The following is a 20628-nucleotide window of genomic DNA, read 5'->3' on the forward strand; positions in this document are numbered from 1 at the left end:
GTCTTTTCCATATGTTTTTTTTCTGAAATATGAACACAGAAATACTGGACATTTTGAACTCTTATTATGGTGGCGATTTGACAAAAATTCAATCATGGTCTTAAATTGAACTCTGGCATTTTTCTGGTCTTGGTCTTGACTCCCAGACTCAGTTTTGACTCGGTCTTGCCCCCCCCCCCCCCCCCCCCCCACCCTCCGGTCTTGGTCTTGAATCTGTCTCACTTCAGGTGAATTGAACACAACACTGCTGATATCTTTCCGGCAGGTAAGATCTAAACCAGGCAAGAACTTGTCCATTTAGACCAATTAGGGTTTCCAATCTCTCCAAAAGAACGTGGTGATCAATGGTGTCAAAGGCAGCCATAAGGTCTAGGAGCTCGAGGACAGATACAGAGCCTTGGTCTGATGCCATTTAAAGGTAATTTACCATCTTTATGAGTGCCGTCTCAGTACTATGATGGGGTCTAAAACCAGGCTGGAGCGTTTCGTATACATTATTTGTCTTCAGGAAGGCACTGAGTTGCTGCTTAACAGCTTTTTCAAAAATGTTTTAGAGGAATGGGAGATTCGATATAGGCCAATCTTTTTTTTTTTCTCCCCCGGGGTCAAGTTTTGGATTTTTCAGGAGAGGCTTTATTACTGCCACTTTAGTGAGTTTGGTACAGATCTGGAGGATAGGGAGCCAATTATTATGTTCAACATAGGAGGGCCAAGCACAGGAAGTAGCTCTTTCAGTAGTTTCATTGGAATAGGGTCCAGTAGGCAGCTGGAAGGTTGAGAGGTCATTACTATTTTCGTGAATGTGTCGAGAGATACAGGATAAAAAAATTTGAGGGACACCATTGATCGTAGGTCCTGGCAGTTCTGTGCAGACTCAGGACAACAGAGTTTTGGAGAAATATGCAGATTCAAAGAGGAGTCCGTAATTCGCTATATATAATGATCATGATCTTTTCGTCAAAGATGTTCATGAATTCATCACCGCTGAAATGAAGGCCATCCTCTCTTGGGAATGCTACTTTTTAGTTAGCTATGCGACAGTAAACATTTTTTTGGGGGATGGTACTGTCTTTCCAAGCTACTCGGAAAACTTCCAGTTTGGTGGAGCGTCATTTCCTTTTCAATTCTCTGGAAGCTTGCTTTAGGGCTCGGATATTTTCTGTATATCAGGGAGCTAATTTCTTCTGACAAATGTTTTTTGTTTTTAGAGGTGTGACTGCATCTAGGGTATTACGCAAGGTTACATTTAGATCCTTGGTTAAGTGGTTAACAGATTTTTGTACTCCAACGTCCTTTGGTGGGTGGTAGGAGTCTGGAAGGGACCGTTGCAGTGTCTTGAATTTAAAAAGTTGGGCATTGTGGCAAGTGTGTGCAGACGGAATAAATATGTTGTGGAAGAGTCAGTGGATACACAGTGCTGCAATTGTGGTGGAAACCACGTTCCCGAGTTCCAGGAATGCCCTGTAAGGGTGAAGGAGGTCGAAGTAGCAAGAATCCGGGCTTTCCACCAGGTCTCCTATACAGAGGCAGACAAATGGCAGAAGGAGCAAGTGCAAATGAGTAAGAAATGGCAATGGATGCCCAGCAGCCTGCAGAAAGTGTTGTTCATCAGTTGAGGGATCCTGAAGTGCTGAAAGTTTAGAAGGTGGATTTTGTTGTGTTTATTGTGCAGGTGATACATTGTACAAGTCAAACAAAAAGGCTTTTGGATCTCCAGGACTTTACGGCTGAAACAATGCATTATGTTTTCGTTTTTTCCCGTGTTTTCTGCGTTAAAGTTCCCCAGTTTTCACCCCACACAGTAGGTGGCGGCATGCACCTCTAAATACTATAGAAGAAGAATCACCACAACAACAACAACAAAACCTCGAAAATCGTGGCGCTCTGCACTGACCTCGTAAATGCCTACTTAGACAACACACATCAGGTGCAGTTATAAGGAAAACGGCTATTTAACGTATACGTGATTCAATTAGTACATGTTTTATCCACAACGGTGTGATAAAATCACCCCCCAAAAATATATATTTAGTTTTGTGAATTTGAGATTTTGGTCAGGCGCGTTGGCGGCCATCTCCCATATATTGGGGTCTTAACAGACGTAAGCGCTGTTTTGTTCTGTACAGCAATTCAAATCGATTGTTTATCTAACGTTTGTTTACAATTTTACTAGCTAGCCATCATATGGCTTCCACTTTATTATCACCGATGGTAGATTATTACAATGATGAAGAAGAACTTGATAGTGAGGACGATGATCGAAGCTTCAGGGGAATAGACTCGGAAGAAGGTAACGTTAGCTAAACTAGCTAGGTTCAGTAACGCATTAGTTAGCTTTAGCTGGCTAACGCGTTACACTTGTTATATTTACTAAGGAACATTAACGTTAGATTTTTAAAATATTATATATATATTATTTTTTTAAATAAACTCATCCCCATTGAACTGTAAAGGCAGTACGTTTGAGCTGACGTTAGCTTGGGAAACGATGTCGTAACGATAGCTACAGTACCGTAGTTAACGAACTAACGTTAGCTAACCACACATTATGGAAGATAGCTTTACTTTATTTGTACACTTTTACAAGGCTTTTGAACATTTTATTTTTGAGACTTCGATTTTGGGGGTTTGGTCTATTTTCAAAGTGTAATTAAGGCACTTTACAATAATAGTAACAGCTCTGTTAAATTATCCCATTGAACTTCACAGAGATTAGGCACGGAATTAAACAAGGATGCCCGATTTTTATATTTTGGGGTCACAAGTTATGGCAAAATATCAATATGTATAGTTTTAAGGGTATTCAGATACAAGATAAAGAGAGAATGTTCACAATTTGCTGACGACACCACATTTTTTTAAAGAACATAATGAAGTCAGGAAAGCTATTGAATGTATTAATGCCTTCTCACATGTATCTGGTTTATCCTTGAATATTAGGAAATGTGAAATATTTTCGTTGAAAAAATGTGACTTAAACTCATTATGTAATATCCTTGAAAAATATGTGATCACATATCTTCGTATTAAAGTTAGCAACGAGCAGAAAGAAAGGGACAACTTACATTTATCTCCTATTGTAGAGAAAATTGTAAAGAGATTTAACTGCTGGTTATTAAGAGATCTTTCTTTATCTGGATGTGTACTTTTGTCAAAATCTGAAGGTCTGTCAAGGTTGGTGTATACCTCCCTTGCCTTGGATGTTCCTCTGTCAGTAACTAAAATGGTTGATACTAAATTATTTTACTTCATATGGTGGACTAAACCTCATTATTTAAGAAAAGCGGTAATATGTAGAACCCAAAGTGAGGGAGTGAGGAATGCTCTGGATTTTAAAACCTATAATCTAAGTTAAAATGGATACAAAACTATTTAAGAAATAAGGATTGCATTTGGAATGTAGTCCCAAATGTAATATTCCAACAGATTGGTGGTATAGAATTCTTGCCCAAATGCAACTTTGATGTGGGTAAGATCTCTATTAAGTTTGCTAACTTTCATAAACAAGTACTTCTAACTTGGAACCTCTTGTAAAAACACAAATTTTCCCCACATAGATATACAATCTGGAATAATAAAGACATAAGATGGAAAAACAAAGACTTGTTTTTGTATAACTGGTTGGACAACAGCATTATCTGGGTTAAACAATGATTGAATAATGATGGACAACTATATGATTATCCAGAATTCATGAGAACACACAAATCCTGAGGAGTTTCAAATAGTTGTTAGAGCTCTCCCTAAAGGTGCTCTTTTATGAGAATATAACAGTACTCCAAGTGCTACTGTTGAGGATTTTGTAGCCTCAGTACGGCTAGAAGGAATTGACATTTTAAACTATAAATGTAATAACGTGTATAAAAGAACTCTCAAGATGTTACTATTCCCTCTGTTAGAATATACTGGAATGCAGCCCTAGGACAAGTGAATTGGAACAAATTCTTGTTGTCTGGGAAATACTGTATCTAAAAAGGTGAAAGAAGTATCATACAAACTAATTCAAAGAATCTACCCTGTAAAGACCTTTATTATACAGTTTCAAAATAGCCATTGATAACGTGTACCATTTATTTTGGGATTGTTCTTATGTCAGAAGATTTTGGTTTGAGTTAATATTTTATTTTAAAAGAAACTACCGTAGCTACTATTAATGTTCATTTGAAAGACTCTGATATTATGTTTTAATTTGATCCAAATTATATGGACCCTGATTTAACTTTTAATTGTTCAGTTGTTTATTTTTCATGGCAGATAATTTCTCCATGAAATGAAGTGGGCGGAGAACAAACCCCTCTTCACATTTCAAAATGACATTTAAATTCTATCAGTAAGTGTAAAAAACAAAAAGCAATTCCTATCATAAACCTTTTTGACAAATTGAAAATTTATCTCGATATGTAACACCCCTGTCTATTAGGTTTATGTACTCTTGTTTGTATATTTCTGTGTTTGTACTTGTTTTGTTACTTAATAGAAAAAATATGAAACAAAAAAAGATGACTGGCCAGCTTAATCAACAACAACACAGTAGTGATGGGCATTCGGGCTCTTTTCAGTGAGTCGGCTCTTTTGGCTCCCAAACGGCTCTTTAAAAAAATATGTTTTGTATTTTTTTCCAAGTCAAATAGTTTGACTATAATTGGTGTTAAAACAATTCTAATTAAATTATTAAATATAATCATATTCTACCTTAACCAATCTATTTAATAATGCATTGGTTTGTTATGAAAAAGAATGCTACTAAACATTTGCATTTAAAGTATAACTTTTTTAATGTATATAAACAAAGTGCATATAAATCTAACCATTCAAAATGAATACAATCTGAACATAATAATAGAATATTGCACCATATCAAAGAAAAATAAATAATGTGCAAAACTGCAGCATCCCACTTAAAACATTAAACTGGTCCCTCTTTTCTCTCTCTTCTTTAGTGCCATGTTATAACCAGCAGCACACAGCAATGCTGACCATATTTTGCTTTTATGAGAGATTTGCATTCAGAAATGCAAGCTGCCTCACTTGAGGGGCTGATGCGGTTTCTTCTCTTAGTAATTATTTGTCCCGTTTTTGAGAAGACCCTCTTAGAGGGAATGGATGTGGCCACTATGCAGTCTCCCTGTCATGACCTTATTAGTAAGCCGTGGGTAGACAGAGGCCTTGTTCTTCCACCAGCTCAGAGGATCTGCAGACCTTTGGAGGGGCTCCTCCAAATAGGATCGGACCTCCATTATGGCATCTGCTGAGGGATTCCTTCATGCTGTATCCCCAGTTGCTCTCTCGTCAAACAGCATCCAAACAGCAGACGTTTGTGGCACTACTTCTGGTGCTTCTGCTCCATCTGATCCCTCTTCTTCCTGTTGCCCTGGTGCCTGAGCCAACTGACTGCTGGGGCTGTCCCTCCCTGCTGCTGAGGTTATTCTTTGAAGAGCCTCCTCAATCGCTCTGGCATCACTGAAGGCTACCTTCTTAAACCTGGGGTCAAGTGCAGCGGTTTCTGATAGCACGTGATTATATTCCATTCTGTGGAACTTTCTGTCCATTGATGAACATAAGGTGTCCATCAACTCTGTCGCATGTCCTGTGGTTACATTTGCTTCTCTCTAGCTGCTGGCTGTGATTCGCTGCAGACCCTTACACAGGAGTATCATTTTTGAGGCTGTCGCATAGCTGAAAAGAGAGAACATGAACCTATTAGTTCAGGTGCATGTTTTGTCTACTGATACTACATTCTCATCTACTGCTCATATACATATATAATACTGGATTAAATAATGTAGTAATAATTGCTTACTGTACCTCTCCACAGTGACCTGCTCAAAGGGTTCCAGGCATCTGCACACCTCCTCCACCACCTCCCATTCCTCTTGGGTCAGAGCATCAACAGGTGCATTGACAATGGTCAGGGTAGAGATGATGGCATCCTTTGACTCAAGAAACCACTTAAACATATACAATTGTTGAATTCCACCTTGTAGTGCAGTCTTGTTTAGGCCTCAGCTCAGGTATCCCCATCTGGCGTTGTGTAGACTTTAGTTTTTCAGCACCTACTGTGCTCCTGTAGAAGTATTCCAGAGCTGCTTTCACTTTGTCCACAGTGGGCTTCATCACCTTCAGAGCATCTCTTACAATCAGGTTGATTGTGTGGGCAAGACATGGATGATGGGTCCATTGAAACATTTTCATGGCTTTGGTTATGTTAGCTGCATTGTCGCTAACACAACAGACTACTTTTTCATCTACTTGCCATTCTCTGGCCACTCTCAACTCTCTCTGCCAAGTTCTCTGAGGTGTCTGTCGCTGAACTCAAAGCAGTCCAGAAGACAGCTAGACATCGAAAAATCTTCAATGAAGTGACATGTAACCGACATGTAAGAAGTGGTTACCCTTGATGTCCAGCAGTCAGTGGTAAGGCAAACTGCAGTAACTTTTTGGACTCCTTCCCGTACTGAAGCCTGTGTGCTCTCGTACAGTTGTGGAATAAGTGATTTTGAAACGGTTTCCTGCTTAGAAATTATAGCAATAGTCTATATCCAATGTACACAATTACAAAACCTCGGTCCTCCACGATCGAAAATGGTTGGAAATCGGTGGTTTTGCTACAGACAGACTTTGCCATAAACCGGTCCATAGAAGACTGCGTTACTGTGGGTTGCGGAGTAGGCCTACTTGACTGAGTGGATACATCTCCACGTGTGGAGGTGCTGGCTCCACCACTATCACTAGCATGCTCGCTAGTTTCTCGAAGCTCCGCTACAGTTAGCTTCACAGTTGGGTGCACAGTTCGCATATGCCGGTGTAGGTTGTGCGTAGAACTGGCTTTATATGAGATTTTGTTTTGTCAAATTATACACTGCTCTAACATTGTCTACATTATTAAAATGCATCCAAATGCTACCGACTGATTTTCACAGCTGTCCTTCCTCTCTCTCCTCGGGTGCTAAGTGTGTGACTGACTGAGTGAGTTGGCTCGGCCCTCCCTCACGCATCTTTGGTTCATTGGTTGACACTGTGTATGATTTGACAGGAACAACAGGTGAGGCTGTTAGTCTGAGCAGACGGTCAGAACGAATGTGTGTGCGTTTGAGCATTTAGGCCTATTTTATTTTTTCGTTCTTTGAATTAGTTAATTATATTCATAAAAATCTTTTGATTATTCATATCTTCATTTGTTTATATTTGTATAAATAGATTCTGCTCTTCTGATATGCGAGACGGCTCCCAACGTTCACCTACCAGAGCCGGTTCTAGAGCTGACTCGTTCGCGAACGACCCATCACTACAACACAGGCTTCCGATTCGTGGGGGATCTGGCACCACGACGAGTGAACCAGAATCAGGCAGGATTTACAGGAGACGTTGAATATGGCGATTCTCCTGTTAAACGCCATATTCGGGTTCACACGAGGAGTAACGTTAGTAGCAGCTGGCAAGAAAGCTACCTGTCAGGGGGAGGAGTTAATGTATTTTTCAACTTTCATGGTTTGCATCCAAGCCTGGTTGTAAGTCTTCTAACGAGTTAACGTTACAGCAAACCGTGTTCTGGTCTGGTGGTTGACAGATTGCTTAAATGAACGCAGAAAGCGTTCATCTTGTTACCCACGTGCACGGGAGTCTCAATTCTGCCATCTGGCTCATTTAATGTTAAAATATTAGTAGTAAAGTTAGGAACAAGTCAGGGCAGGCAGTAATTCTCAGTAACGTTAGAACATTTGACATGTGGCAAGAAACGCCGGCTTTACCCCCTATGATTTATTTGATTGGCCTGTTCTTGGTGTGAAGTATATGAAACGTGTTTTATTTTTGTAATTATCCTTGCATGTCGATGAAGGTGGTTGGATAGTTAGATTTTGAGGCCCGGCCAAGCTCATTCAAATTTTCAGCAATGACGCCAGCCAACAATGTTAACTGACTTTGATGGATAGTTGTTTTATCAAAGGTCCATTTTAAACTGTTCCATTTTAAACTGTCTAGCTAGCGTAATTTTGTCGACTAGTAGATATCTAGCTAACGTTACAGTACAATCCGCTGACAGGTAACCGGCATAACCTTTGCGCTGGCAAGCTCAGTAGCTAGGCAACCAACGTTAGCTAGTTGACTACCGAGCTAGTCAGGGTAGTTATGTAGGTAATGTCACGTAACGTTCGGCAAAACATAGGTCAAGCTCACGAGATTGAATCTAAGAAACTCGCTTAATTAGCTAGCTATCCAAGTCTTCTGAGTGAGTCGTTGCTAAGCTAGTTAACGTTAGCTTGCCACATCACACCGCACGCCTGGAACTTACGCTTCGAACACACCGACTGCGTCATTGCATCACTGCTGCATAACATTTTGCGCAGCTAGGCAACTATACTGATGCAGGTACCTTTTGCAAATGGTTGCATGCGGTTGGACACATGGAGGAGAGAATCATTTTCGCAGTATCCTCAAAACCGTGTCTTTTTGACACAACTGCTGACAGCTACAGGGACATAAACACAAAAAATGCTGCTTGGAGACAAGTGTCCACGATAGTAGGATTGCCAGGTCAGTTTAGTAGTGAGCTTGTGCTAGATGTGGCTAGTTAGCGTTAGCTAGCTTTCGGCGGGGCTGGTCCCGGCCCAACAGCGCGATCAAGACCACCTTCCTCAACGTTGGTCTCATTGTTGAAAGAGCCTACTCTGCCTATCTTGACTATTTATTATTGCATTTCGCTCCAAAACTGCATTTTGGAGGGAAATTATATTATAGGCTCTCACAATTAATTTGAGGATGTCATCGAATAAATAATATACTTGGCAAATAAATAAATAAAAAATGTAAAGAAATTATGCAATCAAACTGTTTTTATGTAATCCCAAATTTTTACTGAATGTGTGTGCAAAAAAAAATCTACATTCATATTTTGCTACTTTCTGTCAAGTCCACTCAAATCGAACGTATGCACCGCACAGAACGCACTGCAACTGCCTCTGCAACGCAATGCTGCAAGGCAAATGCAGCGTTCCATTGGATATGAATGTCCTTCTGGTGTATCAAACACAGTCGGTGTGTTCGAAGCGTTAGTCTCCCAGCTACGCAATAGCAACTGTGCTAGCAAGTCAACATGCGGCAAACGTTCGGCACTCAAGGTAAACAGTTCGCTATTGAGAATTAGTTGGATGGTCAAATGAGAAACGACTAATTACATGAGTCGATAGCTTTCTGCCGTGGTACATTTCTTTCTGCGACGTTTCAACGAGAAGTTGTTGATACAAACGAGCCAGCCTGTTCGCCGAATGTCTAGCGTGCTAGTTTACCACTTTGCTTGTGACGGTAGTAGCCTGCTAAGTCATTTAGGTAGCAAACTACCTAGTTTATCCTATGACATAAACTAACTTAGCTACCCAAGCTATATTTAAATGCATCAGTGGGGGGAAACCTGTGCTTTTATCAGCCTCCGCACCTCGTTTTTCTGTGTTTTGGTATATGTTTATGTAAGTTTAAACAAATGGCTGGTAACCGAGTCGTGGGTGAAGAAAATAATGGTAACTTTACTGAGTGCAAATGTTTTTACTCGTCTAACGTTACTACGATTTCCTGTCTTTTTATGGAGGAACGCATGTCCTAAAAGTATTAATATCATTGATTTGGGAATGGGATTGACCAACGTGTTCTGAAAATGTAGTCTTGGCATGCCATATGATGTTGACTAATTTGGTACCTTAAACCTAAGGTGTATAGCTAGTATACTTTAATAACTGACATAAGGCTTTTTTGCCCTTTTTCAGACACTGAAGACGCCAGTGAAACTGACCTAGCTAAACACAACGAGGATGACTATGTGGAAATTAAAGAACAGTGAGTTTTCCCCAAAATGCATGGTTACGCTGGATAGATTAATCAGGGCTCTCCAACCCTGTTCCTGGAGCGCTACCGTCCTTCACTCCAACTCTAATGTAGCGCACTTGATTCTAATAATTCGCTTGTTGAAAAGCTGAATCAGGTTAGTTACAACTGGGGTAGGAGCGAAAACCTACAGGAGGTAGCTGTACAGGAACAGGGTTGGAGAGCCCTGGGATAGATGACGACATGGACCAAATGGGATGTTCAAAATGTAGCCCGATCTTGAAGGACTAAATGTACAGATACAGTAGTTGGTTGTGATAATCATGTTTGTTTTGTTGCAGGATGTACCAAGACAAGTTGGCATCATTGAAAATGCAGTTGACACAACTCCAAGAAGGTAATATCACTGTTTCTAATTATCCTCACTGCATTTATTTTATTTTATTTTTTATTTAACTAGGCAAGTCTGTTAAGAACAAGTTCTTATTTACAATGACGCCCTACCTCTGCCAAACCTGGAAGACGCTGAGCCGATTGGGAGTCCCATAGAGTGGTGCACAATCACGGCCGGTTGTGATACAGCCTGGAATCGAACCAGGGTCTGTAGTGAAGCCTCTACCACTAAGATGCAGTGCCTTAGACCGCTGCCTTTCTCGGGAGCCCTTTAATTTATGAATTCAACCCACTCACTGGCCTTGTGGTTAGTGTCCGCCCTGAGATTGGAAGGTTGGGAGTTTGAGTTCCAGCTGAGTCATAACCAAGGCTGTAAAAATGGGACCCGATGCATCTCTTCTTGGCACTCAGCATCAAGGGGAGAGATTGGCGGCAAAGCCCTGTGATAGACTAGTATCCTGTCCATGGGGTATATTTGTACATCAAGCTGCCTCACGCTACAGAAATAGGCTCCTGCTCCTATGAGCTGTTCTGTCTCACGCAAGCTAAGGCATGTGCAAGGCTACTTTATTTATTAATTTGGCCTATCCTATAATCTATTAATCATCCTCACTGTAATAACAATATTTGATTAGCAATGTCATAAATCCCTCAACATGCTGAAGTAGGAGCTTAGCAGACCTTTATCATTTTACACAACTGTTACGATGACACCTCAGAGGTAGTGTTGTTCCTTGCAAAAATTGGTTGAATATGGACGTTACATGCTGTTTTCTCATCCCTGCAGGAACACTTCAGGAGTACCAGAAGAGAATGAAGAAGCTGGACCAGCAATATAAAGAGAGACTTCGCAATGCTGGTAAGATCACTGTGCACTGTTTTTGAACTAGTAGTTGTTTTCCACGTGTAGAGACCATATTCTTTATCATTTGATCTTGTACTCACCCAAGGATGTGCAGGTTTTGTGACAAGTCAATGTGACAGACAGGGAGTAACTGACGCTTCAGTCAACATGAGCGTTACCGTTGTGTTGTCTGTTTCCTACAGATCTCTTCCTCCAACTCGAGGTAAGACATGTTTGATATTATTACTTAACATTGTAATTCCATTGAATAATTAGCCTGCCATGATGTCCTTTTGACACAGTCAACATCCCCGGGCCTCTCCTCCTCTCTTTTTCTGTCTTTCAGACGGAACAGGTGGAGAGGAACCACATCAAAGAGAAAAAAGCGGCGGTGAAGGAGTTTGACGATAAGAAGGTTGAGCTGAAGGAAAATTTAATTGCTGAGCTGGAGGAGAAGAAGAAGATGATAGAGAATGAGAAATTAACAATGGAGTTGACCGGCGGTAGGAGAATCACTGAAAAAGATAAAGATAACAGAGAAATCCCCCCCCCCTCATGTGGGGATTAAAAAGAATGAGAGAAAGAGAAAAAAAACTTGAGGAAGAAGACTGTAGGCTAATTTATTTCTGTTCATGCAGTGGAAGTGTTTTAGAGATGAGAGGGAAAGCTTTTAAGCCCATCTCAGATCTCACAGCCTTGGTATTAACATGGGTGCCAGTTAAATTGGCCTAGTCTTAGATGCATTGTGTTCGCTTACTCAAAATTAGCATATTTCATGCTAATCACTCAGCTGATGATCTTGTTACTGTGCAGTAATGTTATTAAAACCTGTAAGGTCATGTAACTTTACGTACTGAGAATACATTACATATAGTTATCAATATACTGATATACATTTAATCTGTTTTAGTTATTTCTTTGAGTGTCAGCTGCAGTGAGCTCATGGTTTGTTTCCCTCTAGATTCTATGGAGGTGAAACCCATCATGACCCGGAAGTTGAGGAGGAGGCCCAACGATCCAGTCCCCATTCCAGACAAACGAAGGAAACCTGCACCTGATATCCTTTACAACTCTCTGCTTGTTTATATAAGGGTTGACCCGAGCTATGCGCTGTGCAGAATCCATCTGTCTTCAATAACAATCTGGTCTTTACTGATTTTTAGTTACAGTACATTTCCCATTTCTAATTTGCACAGATGTTATAACAGATATTGTTATTTACAGAAATATTATTTGGAGTATCTGGGTACAAATTATGATTTTATTATGATATGAGTTGTCCTTAACTAGGCACACCTCAGTTAAACTATTTACTAACAGATGAACAGATAATGGAAGATCTGCGAACACTGAACAAGCAGCTGAAATCCCCCAAGCGTCCAGGTTTTACTACTCTTATGATTGTTTCAGTTAGTCTAAAGACCTATTCAGCTAAAATGTGAAAAAAGTACATCAAGTTATTAAAGGATTTTAGTTCAGAAAATATTATATTCATTTTAGATACCATTGTTAAATATAAAAACCTGCCCAGGCCACGTTATAGGAAGTTAACTATTTACATTGAAATGACTAGACAGATTTTTTGTTTTGTTCTCATGCCATGTTTTCTTCCCCAGTGTCTCCGTCTTCTCCAGACCATATGCCCACCACTCCAGTAGAGGCCCCTTCACAGCGCTATGAAGCCCGCATCGAAGAAGGAAAGCTCTACTATGACAAGAGATGGTACATACAGTGCATTTGGAAAGTATTCAGACCCCTTGACTTTTTCCACATTTTGTTACGTTACAGCCTTATTTTAAAATGGATTAAGTTCCCCCCCCCCCCCCCCCCCCCCCATCTACACACAATACCCCATAATGACAAAGCAAAAACAGATCTCTCCAGAGATGTTCGATCCGGTTCAAGTTTGCGCTCTGGTTCGCCCACTCAAGGACATTCAGAGACTTGTCCAGAAGCCACTTCTGTGTTGTCTTGGCTGTGTGCTTAGGGTTGTTGTCCTGTTGAAAGGTGAACCTTCCCCCCAGTCTGAGGTCCTGAGTGCTCTGGATCAGGTTTTCATCAAGGATCTCTCTGCTCTGTTCATCTTTCCCTCGATCCTGACTAGTCTCCCAGTCCCTGCTGCTGAAAAACATCCCCACAGCATGTTGCTGCCACCACCATGCTTCACCGTAGTGATGGTGCCAGGTTTCCGCCAGACGTGACGCTTGGCATTAAGGCCAAAGAGTTAAACCTTGGTTTCATCAGACCAGAGAATCTTGTTTCTCATGGTCTCTGAGGCCTTTAAGTGTCTTTTGGCAAACTAAGCGGCTGTCATTTGCCTTTTACTGAGAAGTGGCTTCCGTCTGGCCACTCTACCATAAATGCCGGATTAGTGGAGTGCTGCGGAGATGGTTGTCCTTCTGGAAGGTTCTCCCATCTCCACAGAGGAACTCTGTAGCTCTGTCAGAGTGACCATCGTGTTCTTGGTCACCTCCATGACCAAGGCCCTTTTCTTCCGATTGCTTAGTTTGGTTGGGCGGCCAGCTCTAGCAAGAGCCTAGGTGGTTCCAAATTTCTTCCATTTAGGAATGATGGAGGCCACGGTGTTCTTGAGGACCTTCATTGCTGCAGAAATGTTTTGGTGCCCCTCCCCAGATCTGTGCCTTGACACAGCTCTAAGTACAATTCCTTCAACCTCATGGCTTGGTCTTTTCTCTGACATGCACTGTCAACTGTGGGACAATATGTAGACCGGTATGTGTATTTCCAAATCATGTCCAATCAATTGAATTTACCACAGGTGGACTCCAATCAAGTTGTAGAAACATCTCAAGGATGATCAATGGAAACAGGATGCACCTGAGCTCAATTTTGAGTCTCATGGCAAAGGGTCTGAATAGTAAAGGTATTTATTTTTTATATTTAATACATTTGCTAAAAAATAAAAACCGTGTTTTGTCTTTGTCATTATGGGGTATTGTGTGTAGATTGATGAGGGAATGAAATGTCTTCAATCAATTTTAGAATAAGGCTGTAACATCAGAACATTTGGAAAATGTGAAGGGCTCTGAATACTTTCTGAATGCACTGTACATACATACTGTAAAACTTCTATTAATAGCCCAGTAGTTTTTTCACTTTTTTCAATCACTGAACACAACAGCGGTTATTAGAGACAGGCTTCTATTTTAGCCAGGCATCTATTTCCTTAATGCACACAGCTTTTGCTTAAAACAATTTAGAAACTCAATACTACCACACTGTTTATTGTGACAGTATAAACATTGTGATAACAAATCCATCAAAATCAGACTTGGCTGCCTATCATGCACCCCTGATTTGAGCTTCAGCACCATTCTCACGCCATGTAATTGCAGTGAAATGTGTGCCAGATGCCCGGCTATTTATTTTTTAAATATTTTTTTAATTTAACTAGGCAAGTTGGTTAAGAACAAATTCTTATTTACAAAGACTTCCTAGGAACAGTGGGTTAACTGCCTTGTTCAGGGGCAGAACGACAGATTTTTACCATGTCAGTTCGGGGATTCGATCTAGCAACCTTTCGGTTACTGGTCCAACAATCTAACCACTAGGCTACCTGCCGCCCCTATTAAAAGGGACCGGCGGCTATCTGAGACTGCTTTTCATTTAAGTTTAATGTAAATGCATGCGAAGCTTGTTTATCACAATGGCCTCTGTTTATCTTCACTTTAATTTGTTTTATTAGACTATTTTGAAAACAGAAGAAAAAGGGAATTTTCATTTAGGTTGATGAAGTCAAACTTAGTTCCACTGTGGTCCTTTTTGTTGACAGCTGTTGTGGTTTAACACGGCAAAACGTGATCTACTAAACTGGTTTATTATTATAGAATATTGAGTTTTTAATCCATGATGCAGTTGACTTTTATTAGCCACTAGATGGCCACACACCCTTATAAATACTATACAACAGGAACTGTAGCCCTTACTGGCTGTATTTCTGGCATGTCTGCAAAGGTTTTTCAAACAAGATCTTAACTACAAAATACTTAAGATGCATTATCTGCCCTCTGGGCAGTAGAGAATGGTTATGTCTTACTATCAATGAATGGTGGGAATGTTGGTCATCTGCCACCATGGATTTACATTTCACTATCATGGGGCTAGAACATGGCTTTGGCCATTCTGACAGAAACGACTGAATGTTGGCTTTACTTGGATAATCTGTTCTCTTAGGCCCCTTGGGTAGAGAGGGAGAGTCTAGCGCTCCCTGCATAGGACATCAAACGTCAATGAATAATTCCTTTTGAAGTGTGGAAATTTAAAATGTGTTCCTTTTCCATGACTCATGTAGCCTCTGATACATTTTGAAATGAGAGAGGGCTCAGGTGATGGACCACTAAGTAGTGCTGGCTGCTATCAGTCTCACTCTGTTGTTAACCGTGAAACTATATGGCTTTGGTGAGGGTGCTGGATATACCACGTCCATGGGGAAATGTACTATCCACATCTACTCCTTTCAAAGTGATTACTGTCTGTTTTTAGTCTGTTCCACCTGCTACTGCTCTTACCTCAGGATGACTCTCCCCAGACAGAGTATATGATAATCCAAGATTACCTGGCTGGCTGTCATACAGGAGAAGCAGATTCTGTTAGATTACCTTTAAAATTACATTAAATAGATAGTGTGTGTGTGCAGTACCAGTCAAAGGTTTGGACACACCTACTCATTCCAGGGTTTTTCTTTATTTTTACTATTTTCTACATTGTAGAATAATAGTGAAGACATCAAAACTATGAAATAACACATGGAATGAAGTAGTAACCAAAAAAGTGTTAAACAAATCAAAATATATTTGAGATTCTTCAAAGTAGCCACCGTTTGCCTTGACAGCTTTGCACACTCTTGGAATTCTCAACCAACTTCATGAGGTAGTCACCTAGAATGCATTTCATTCAACAGGTGTGCCTTAAGTTAATTTGTGGAATTTGTTTACTTAGTGTGTTTGAGCCAATCAATTGTGTTGTGACAGCCCTGTTTGGTAAAAGACTTAAGTCCGTATTTGGGCAAGAACAGCTTAAATAAGCAAAACGAAACGACAGTCCATTACTTTAAGACATGGTCAGTCAATCTGAAAAATTTCAACTTTTTAAAGTTTCTTCAAGTGCAGTTGCAAAAACCAAGCGCTGTGATAAACTGGCTCTCGTGAGGACCGCCACAGGAAAGGAAGACCCAGCGTTAACTCTGCTGCAGAGGATATGTTCATTAGTTACCAGCCTCAGAAATTGCAGCTCAAATAAGTGTGTCAGAGTTCAATTAACAGACACATCTCAACTGTTCAGTGGAGACTGAATGAATCAGGCCTTCATGGTTGAGTTGCTGCAAAGAAACCACTACTAAAGGTCACCAATAAGAAGAGACTTGCTTGGGTCAAGAAACACGAGCAATGGACATTAGACCGGTAGAAAGCTGTCCTTTGGTCTGAGTCCAAATTTGACATTTTTGGTTCCAACTACTGTGTTATTGTGAGAAGCAGAGTAGGTGAGCGGATGATCTCCACATGTGTGGTTCCCACCGTGAAGCATGGCGGAGGTCTGATGGTGCTTTGCTGGTGACACTGATTTATTTAGGATAAGGCACACTTAACCAGCATGGCTACCACAGCATTCTGTAGCTATACGCCATCCCATCTGGTTTGTGCTTAGTACCACTATCATTTGTTTTTCAACAGGACAATGACCCAACACACCTCCAGGCTGTGTAAGGGATATTTGCCCAAGAAGGAGTGATGGAGGGCAGCATCAGATGACGTGGCCTCCACAATCACCCGACCTCAGCCCAATTGAGATGAGTAGGACCGCGGAGTGGCGGAAAAGCAGCCAACAAGCGCTCAGCATATGTGGGTACTCCTTCAAGACTGTTGGAAAAGCATTCCAGGTGAAGCTGGTTGTGAGAATGCCAAATGTGCAAAGCTGTCATCAAGGCAAAGGGTGGTTACTTTGAAGAATATTCAACAAACCAAAATATATTTTATATTTAACACTTTTCTGGTTACTACATGATTCCATATGTTTTGATGACGTCACTATTATTCTATAATGTAGAAAATAGTAATAATAAAGGAAAAACCCTTGAATGAGTAGGTGTCCAAACCTTTGACTGGTACTGTATGACATTCTTACCTGAATGGACTGATCCCTGCTCTTACCCCCTCACTCAATGTCAGTCGATTAAACATTAGAGGAACTACATTTAAATATTTTGCCGTTTTAATTTAAATATCCGTGTTTTTTTAAGGACACTGCTTAGAAATGTCTGAAATGGCTACTGACGACAAGGTAAGATAATGATCATACATTCATTTCCAGCATGAGAAGTGTTTAATTGCTAATGTTTTTTGGCTCATGTAGTTTTGTTCTTGTCTTGACCCTGTCAGGTACCATAAGGGCCAAGCCATCTACCTGGAGTCCAAAGAGAATACCAAGATCAGCTGTGTCATCAGCTCTGTGGGAACAAACGAGGTGGGTGTCAGACCCTTATCGCCACTAGCCTGGTCTAAGATATTTGTGCTGTCTTTAGTCATTGCATACTACACTGAACAAAAATATAAACGCAACATGTAAAGTGTTAGTCCCATGTTTTATGAGCTGAAATAAAAGATCCCAGAAATGTTCCATACTCACTAAAAGCTTATTTCTCTCAAACTTTGTTTACAAATTTGTTAACATCTCTGTTAGTGAGCATTTCTCCTTTGCCAAGATAATCCATCCATGACAGGTGTGGCATATCAAGAAGCTGATTAAACAGCACAGTCATTACAGATGCACCTTTTGCTGGGGACAATGAAAAGCCTCTCTAAAATGTGCAGTTTTGTCACAGAACACAATGGTACAGATGTCTCAACTTTTAAGGGTGTATGCAATTGTCATGCTGACTTCAGGAATGTCCACCAGAGTTGTTGCCAGAGAATGTAATGTTAATTTCTCTACCATAAGCTGCCTCCAATGTCATTTTAGAAAGTTTGGCAGTATGTCCAACCGGCCTCACAACCGTAGACCATTTGTAACCATGTTAGCCCAGGACCTCCACATTTGGCTTCTTCATCTGCGGGATGGTCTGAGACCAGCCATCCGGACAGCTGATAAAACTGTGGGTTTGCAAAACCAAATAATTTCTGCACGAACCGTCTCCGTGAAGCTCATCTGCGTATTCGTCGTCCTCACCAGGGTCTTGACCTAAAATACTTCAGTGGGCAAATGTTCACCTTCGATGGCCACTGGCATGCTGGGGAAGTGTGTTCTTGGGTGAGAGGTTTCCTGATGTCAACAACGTGAACAGAGTGCCCATGGTTATGGTATGTCCAGGCATAAGCTACAGACAATGAACAGAATAGCATTTTATCAATGGCAATTTTAATGCACAGAGATACTGTGACGAGATCCTGAGGCCCATGTCGTGCCATTCATCCTCCGCCATCACCTCATGTTTCAGCATAAAATGTACGGCCCCATGTCGCAAGGGTCTGTACACAATTCCTGGAAGCTGAAAATGTCCCAGTTCTTCCATGGCCTGCATACTCACCAGACATGTCACCCGTTGAGCATGTTTGGGATGCTCTGGATCGATGTACAACAGCAGTTACCGCCAATATCCAGCAACTAAGCACAGCCATTGAAGAGGAGCAGGACAACATTCCACAGGCCTCGATCAACAGCCTGATCAACTCTATTTGAAGGAGATGTTGCTTGAGGCAAGAGCTGGTCACACCAGATTCTGACTGGTTTTTGGATCCACGGCCCTACATTTAAGCTATCTGTGACCCACATGCATATCTATATTCCCAGTCATATGAAATCCATAGATCAGGGCCTAATTTATTTAAATTGACAGATTTTCCCTTATGAACTGTAACACAGTAAAATCTTTGAAATTGTTTCATGTTGCGTTTTTATTTTTGTTCAGTGTAGTTTGCACGACGGCACAAACTGATCTGGTGCCAGGCTACACAGCTATGCAGTTTAGCCGTATGTCTTCTACAGTTTAGGAATCTTAGACTGCATGACTTAAAATGCTGTGGAATGTTAGGAATTGTGACATTTAGATTTTTGCTGCTTTTTCATCCACTGAGCTTGTGATTTTCCCCCTACAGATGCTCTTTCTTATTGCCGGAGAGCTAATGAGTTATTTGTTCTGTTTTCCCCTCACAGATCTGGGTGAGGAAGACCAGTGACAGCACAAAGATGAGGATCTACCTCGGACAACTGCAGAGAGGAGCGTTTGTCATCCGACGGCGGTCGGCGGCATAGAACACATGCCTCTTCTGTTTCTCCATCTCTATAGCATCTTCCTCGTTCTATCCCTTTTTCTAAGTAAAGTATGTGGCTTCCCTCATGTTGATCCCCCATCCTACTCTGTGCCTGAGGAAGTTTCCTCAATGACTTCCTGATGTTTCAACTAGGGATGCACCGATATAACATTTTTGCCCAATATCGATATTTTCCTTGCCAAATAAACCGATACCCGATATAAAAAAAATGTGCTGCCTTTTAAGCATTCTAGTACAGTTAAATAGTTAACACGCACATGGGCGCAGTGGTCTAAGGCACTATATCTCAGTGCAAGTGGTGTCACTACAGTCCCTGGTTCGAATCCAGGCTGTATCACATCTGGCAATGATTGGGAGTCCCATAGGGCGGTGCACAATTGACCCAGTGTCTCCGGGGTAGGGCGTCATTGTAAATAAGAATTTGTTCTTAACTGACTTGCCTAGTTAAAGGTTACACACACACACACACACACACCAAGATAAAGCAAAGCAGTGCGACAAACACAACAGTTACACATAAACGTACAGTCAATAACATGTTGATTTTTCTAATGTACAGTGCATATGTAGAAGAGTAGGGCGGTAAAGGCAATAAATAAGCCATAGAGGTGAAATATTTACAATTTAGCATTAACACGGGAGTGATGGATGTGCAGATTATGAATGTGCAAGTAGAGATACTGGGGTGCAAGAGGGTAAGTAATAATATGGGGATGATGTAGTTGGATGTGCTATTTACAGATTGGCTGTGTACAGGTACAGTGATCGGTAAGCTGCTCTGACAGCTGATGCTTAAAGTTAGAGAGGGAGATATAGGACTCCAGCTTCAGTGATTTTTGCAATTCGTTCCAGTCATTGGCAGCAGAGAACTGGAAGGAAAGGTGGCCAAAGGAGGTGTTGGCTTTGGGGATGACTAGTGCAATATACCTGCTGGAGCGTGTGCTACGGGTGGGTGTTGCTGTGGTGACCAGTGAGCTGAGGTAAGGTGGGGCTTTACCTAGCAAAGACTTATAGATGACCTGGATCCAGTGGGTTTGGTGACGAATATGTAGTGAGGGCCAGCCAACGAGAGCATACAGGTCGCAGTGGTGGGTGGTGACAAAACAGATGGCACTGTGATAGACGACATCCAGTTTGCTGAGTAGAGTGTTGGGGGCTATTTTGTAAATGACAGCACCGAAGTCAAGGATCGGTAGGATAGTTTTACAAGGGTATTTTTGGCAGCATGAGTGAAGGAGGCTTTGTTGCGAAATAGGAAGCCGATTCTAGATTTCATTTTGGATTGGAGATGCT

The 20628-nt window shown here is 41.1% G+C and overlaps 1 protein-coding gene across 5 annotated transcripts; it reads left to right on the forward strand.

The window, feature by feature from the left end:
* Positions 1 to 2113: 2113 nt before the first annotated feature.
* Positions 2114 to 19619, forward strand: suds3 (SDS3 homolog, SIN3A corepressor complex component). 5 transcript variants are annotated; one of them, XR_005476518.1, is made up of 13 exons: positions 2114 to 2290; positions 9756 to 9825; positions 10155 to 10210; positions 10994 to 11065; positions 11254 to 11273; positions 11397 to 11553; positions 12012 to 12107; positions 12347 to 12433; positions 12667 to 12772; positions 16741 to 16908; positions 17307 to 17347; positions 17446 to 17530; positions 19217 to 19251. XR_005476518.1 is itself a non-coding variant. In XM_038988479.1 (11 exons), exons 1-11 carry the CDS (start codon positions 2185 to 2187, stop codon positions 19313 to 19315), a joined length of 954 nt encoding a protein of 317 aa, XP_038844407.1. In that variant the 5' UTR covers positions 2114 to 2184; the 3' UTR covers positions 19316 to 19619. The 5 variants fall into 5 exon arrangements, 3 of the variants coding, with proteins under 3 accessions (XP_038844407.1, XP_038844421.1, XP_038844413.1); XR_005476519.1 differs by lacking the exon at positions 16741 to 16908; XM_038988479.1 differs by lacking the exons at positions 16741 to 16908; positions 17307 to 17347 and having other exon boundaries at positions 19217 to 19619.
* Positions 19620 to 20628: the final 1009 nt, after the last annotated feature.

This window comes from Salvelinus namaycush, chromosome 1 (assembly GCF_016432855.1).
Source record: "Salvelinus namaycush isolate Seneca chromosome 1, SaNama_1.0, whole genome shotgun sequence".
Classification (NCBI taxonomy): domain Eukaryota; kingdom Metazoa; phylum Chordata; class Actinopteri; order Salmoniformes; family Salmonidae; genus Salvelinus; species Salvelinus namaycush.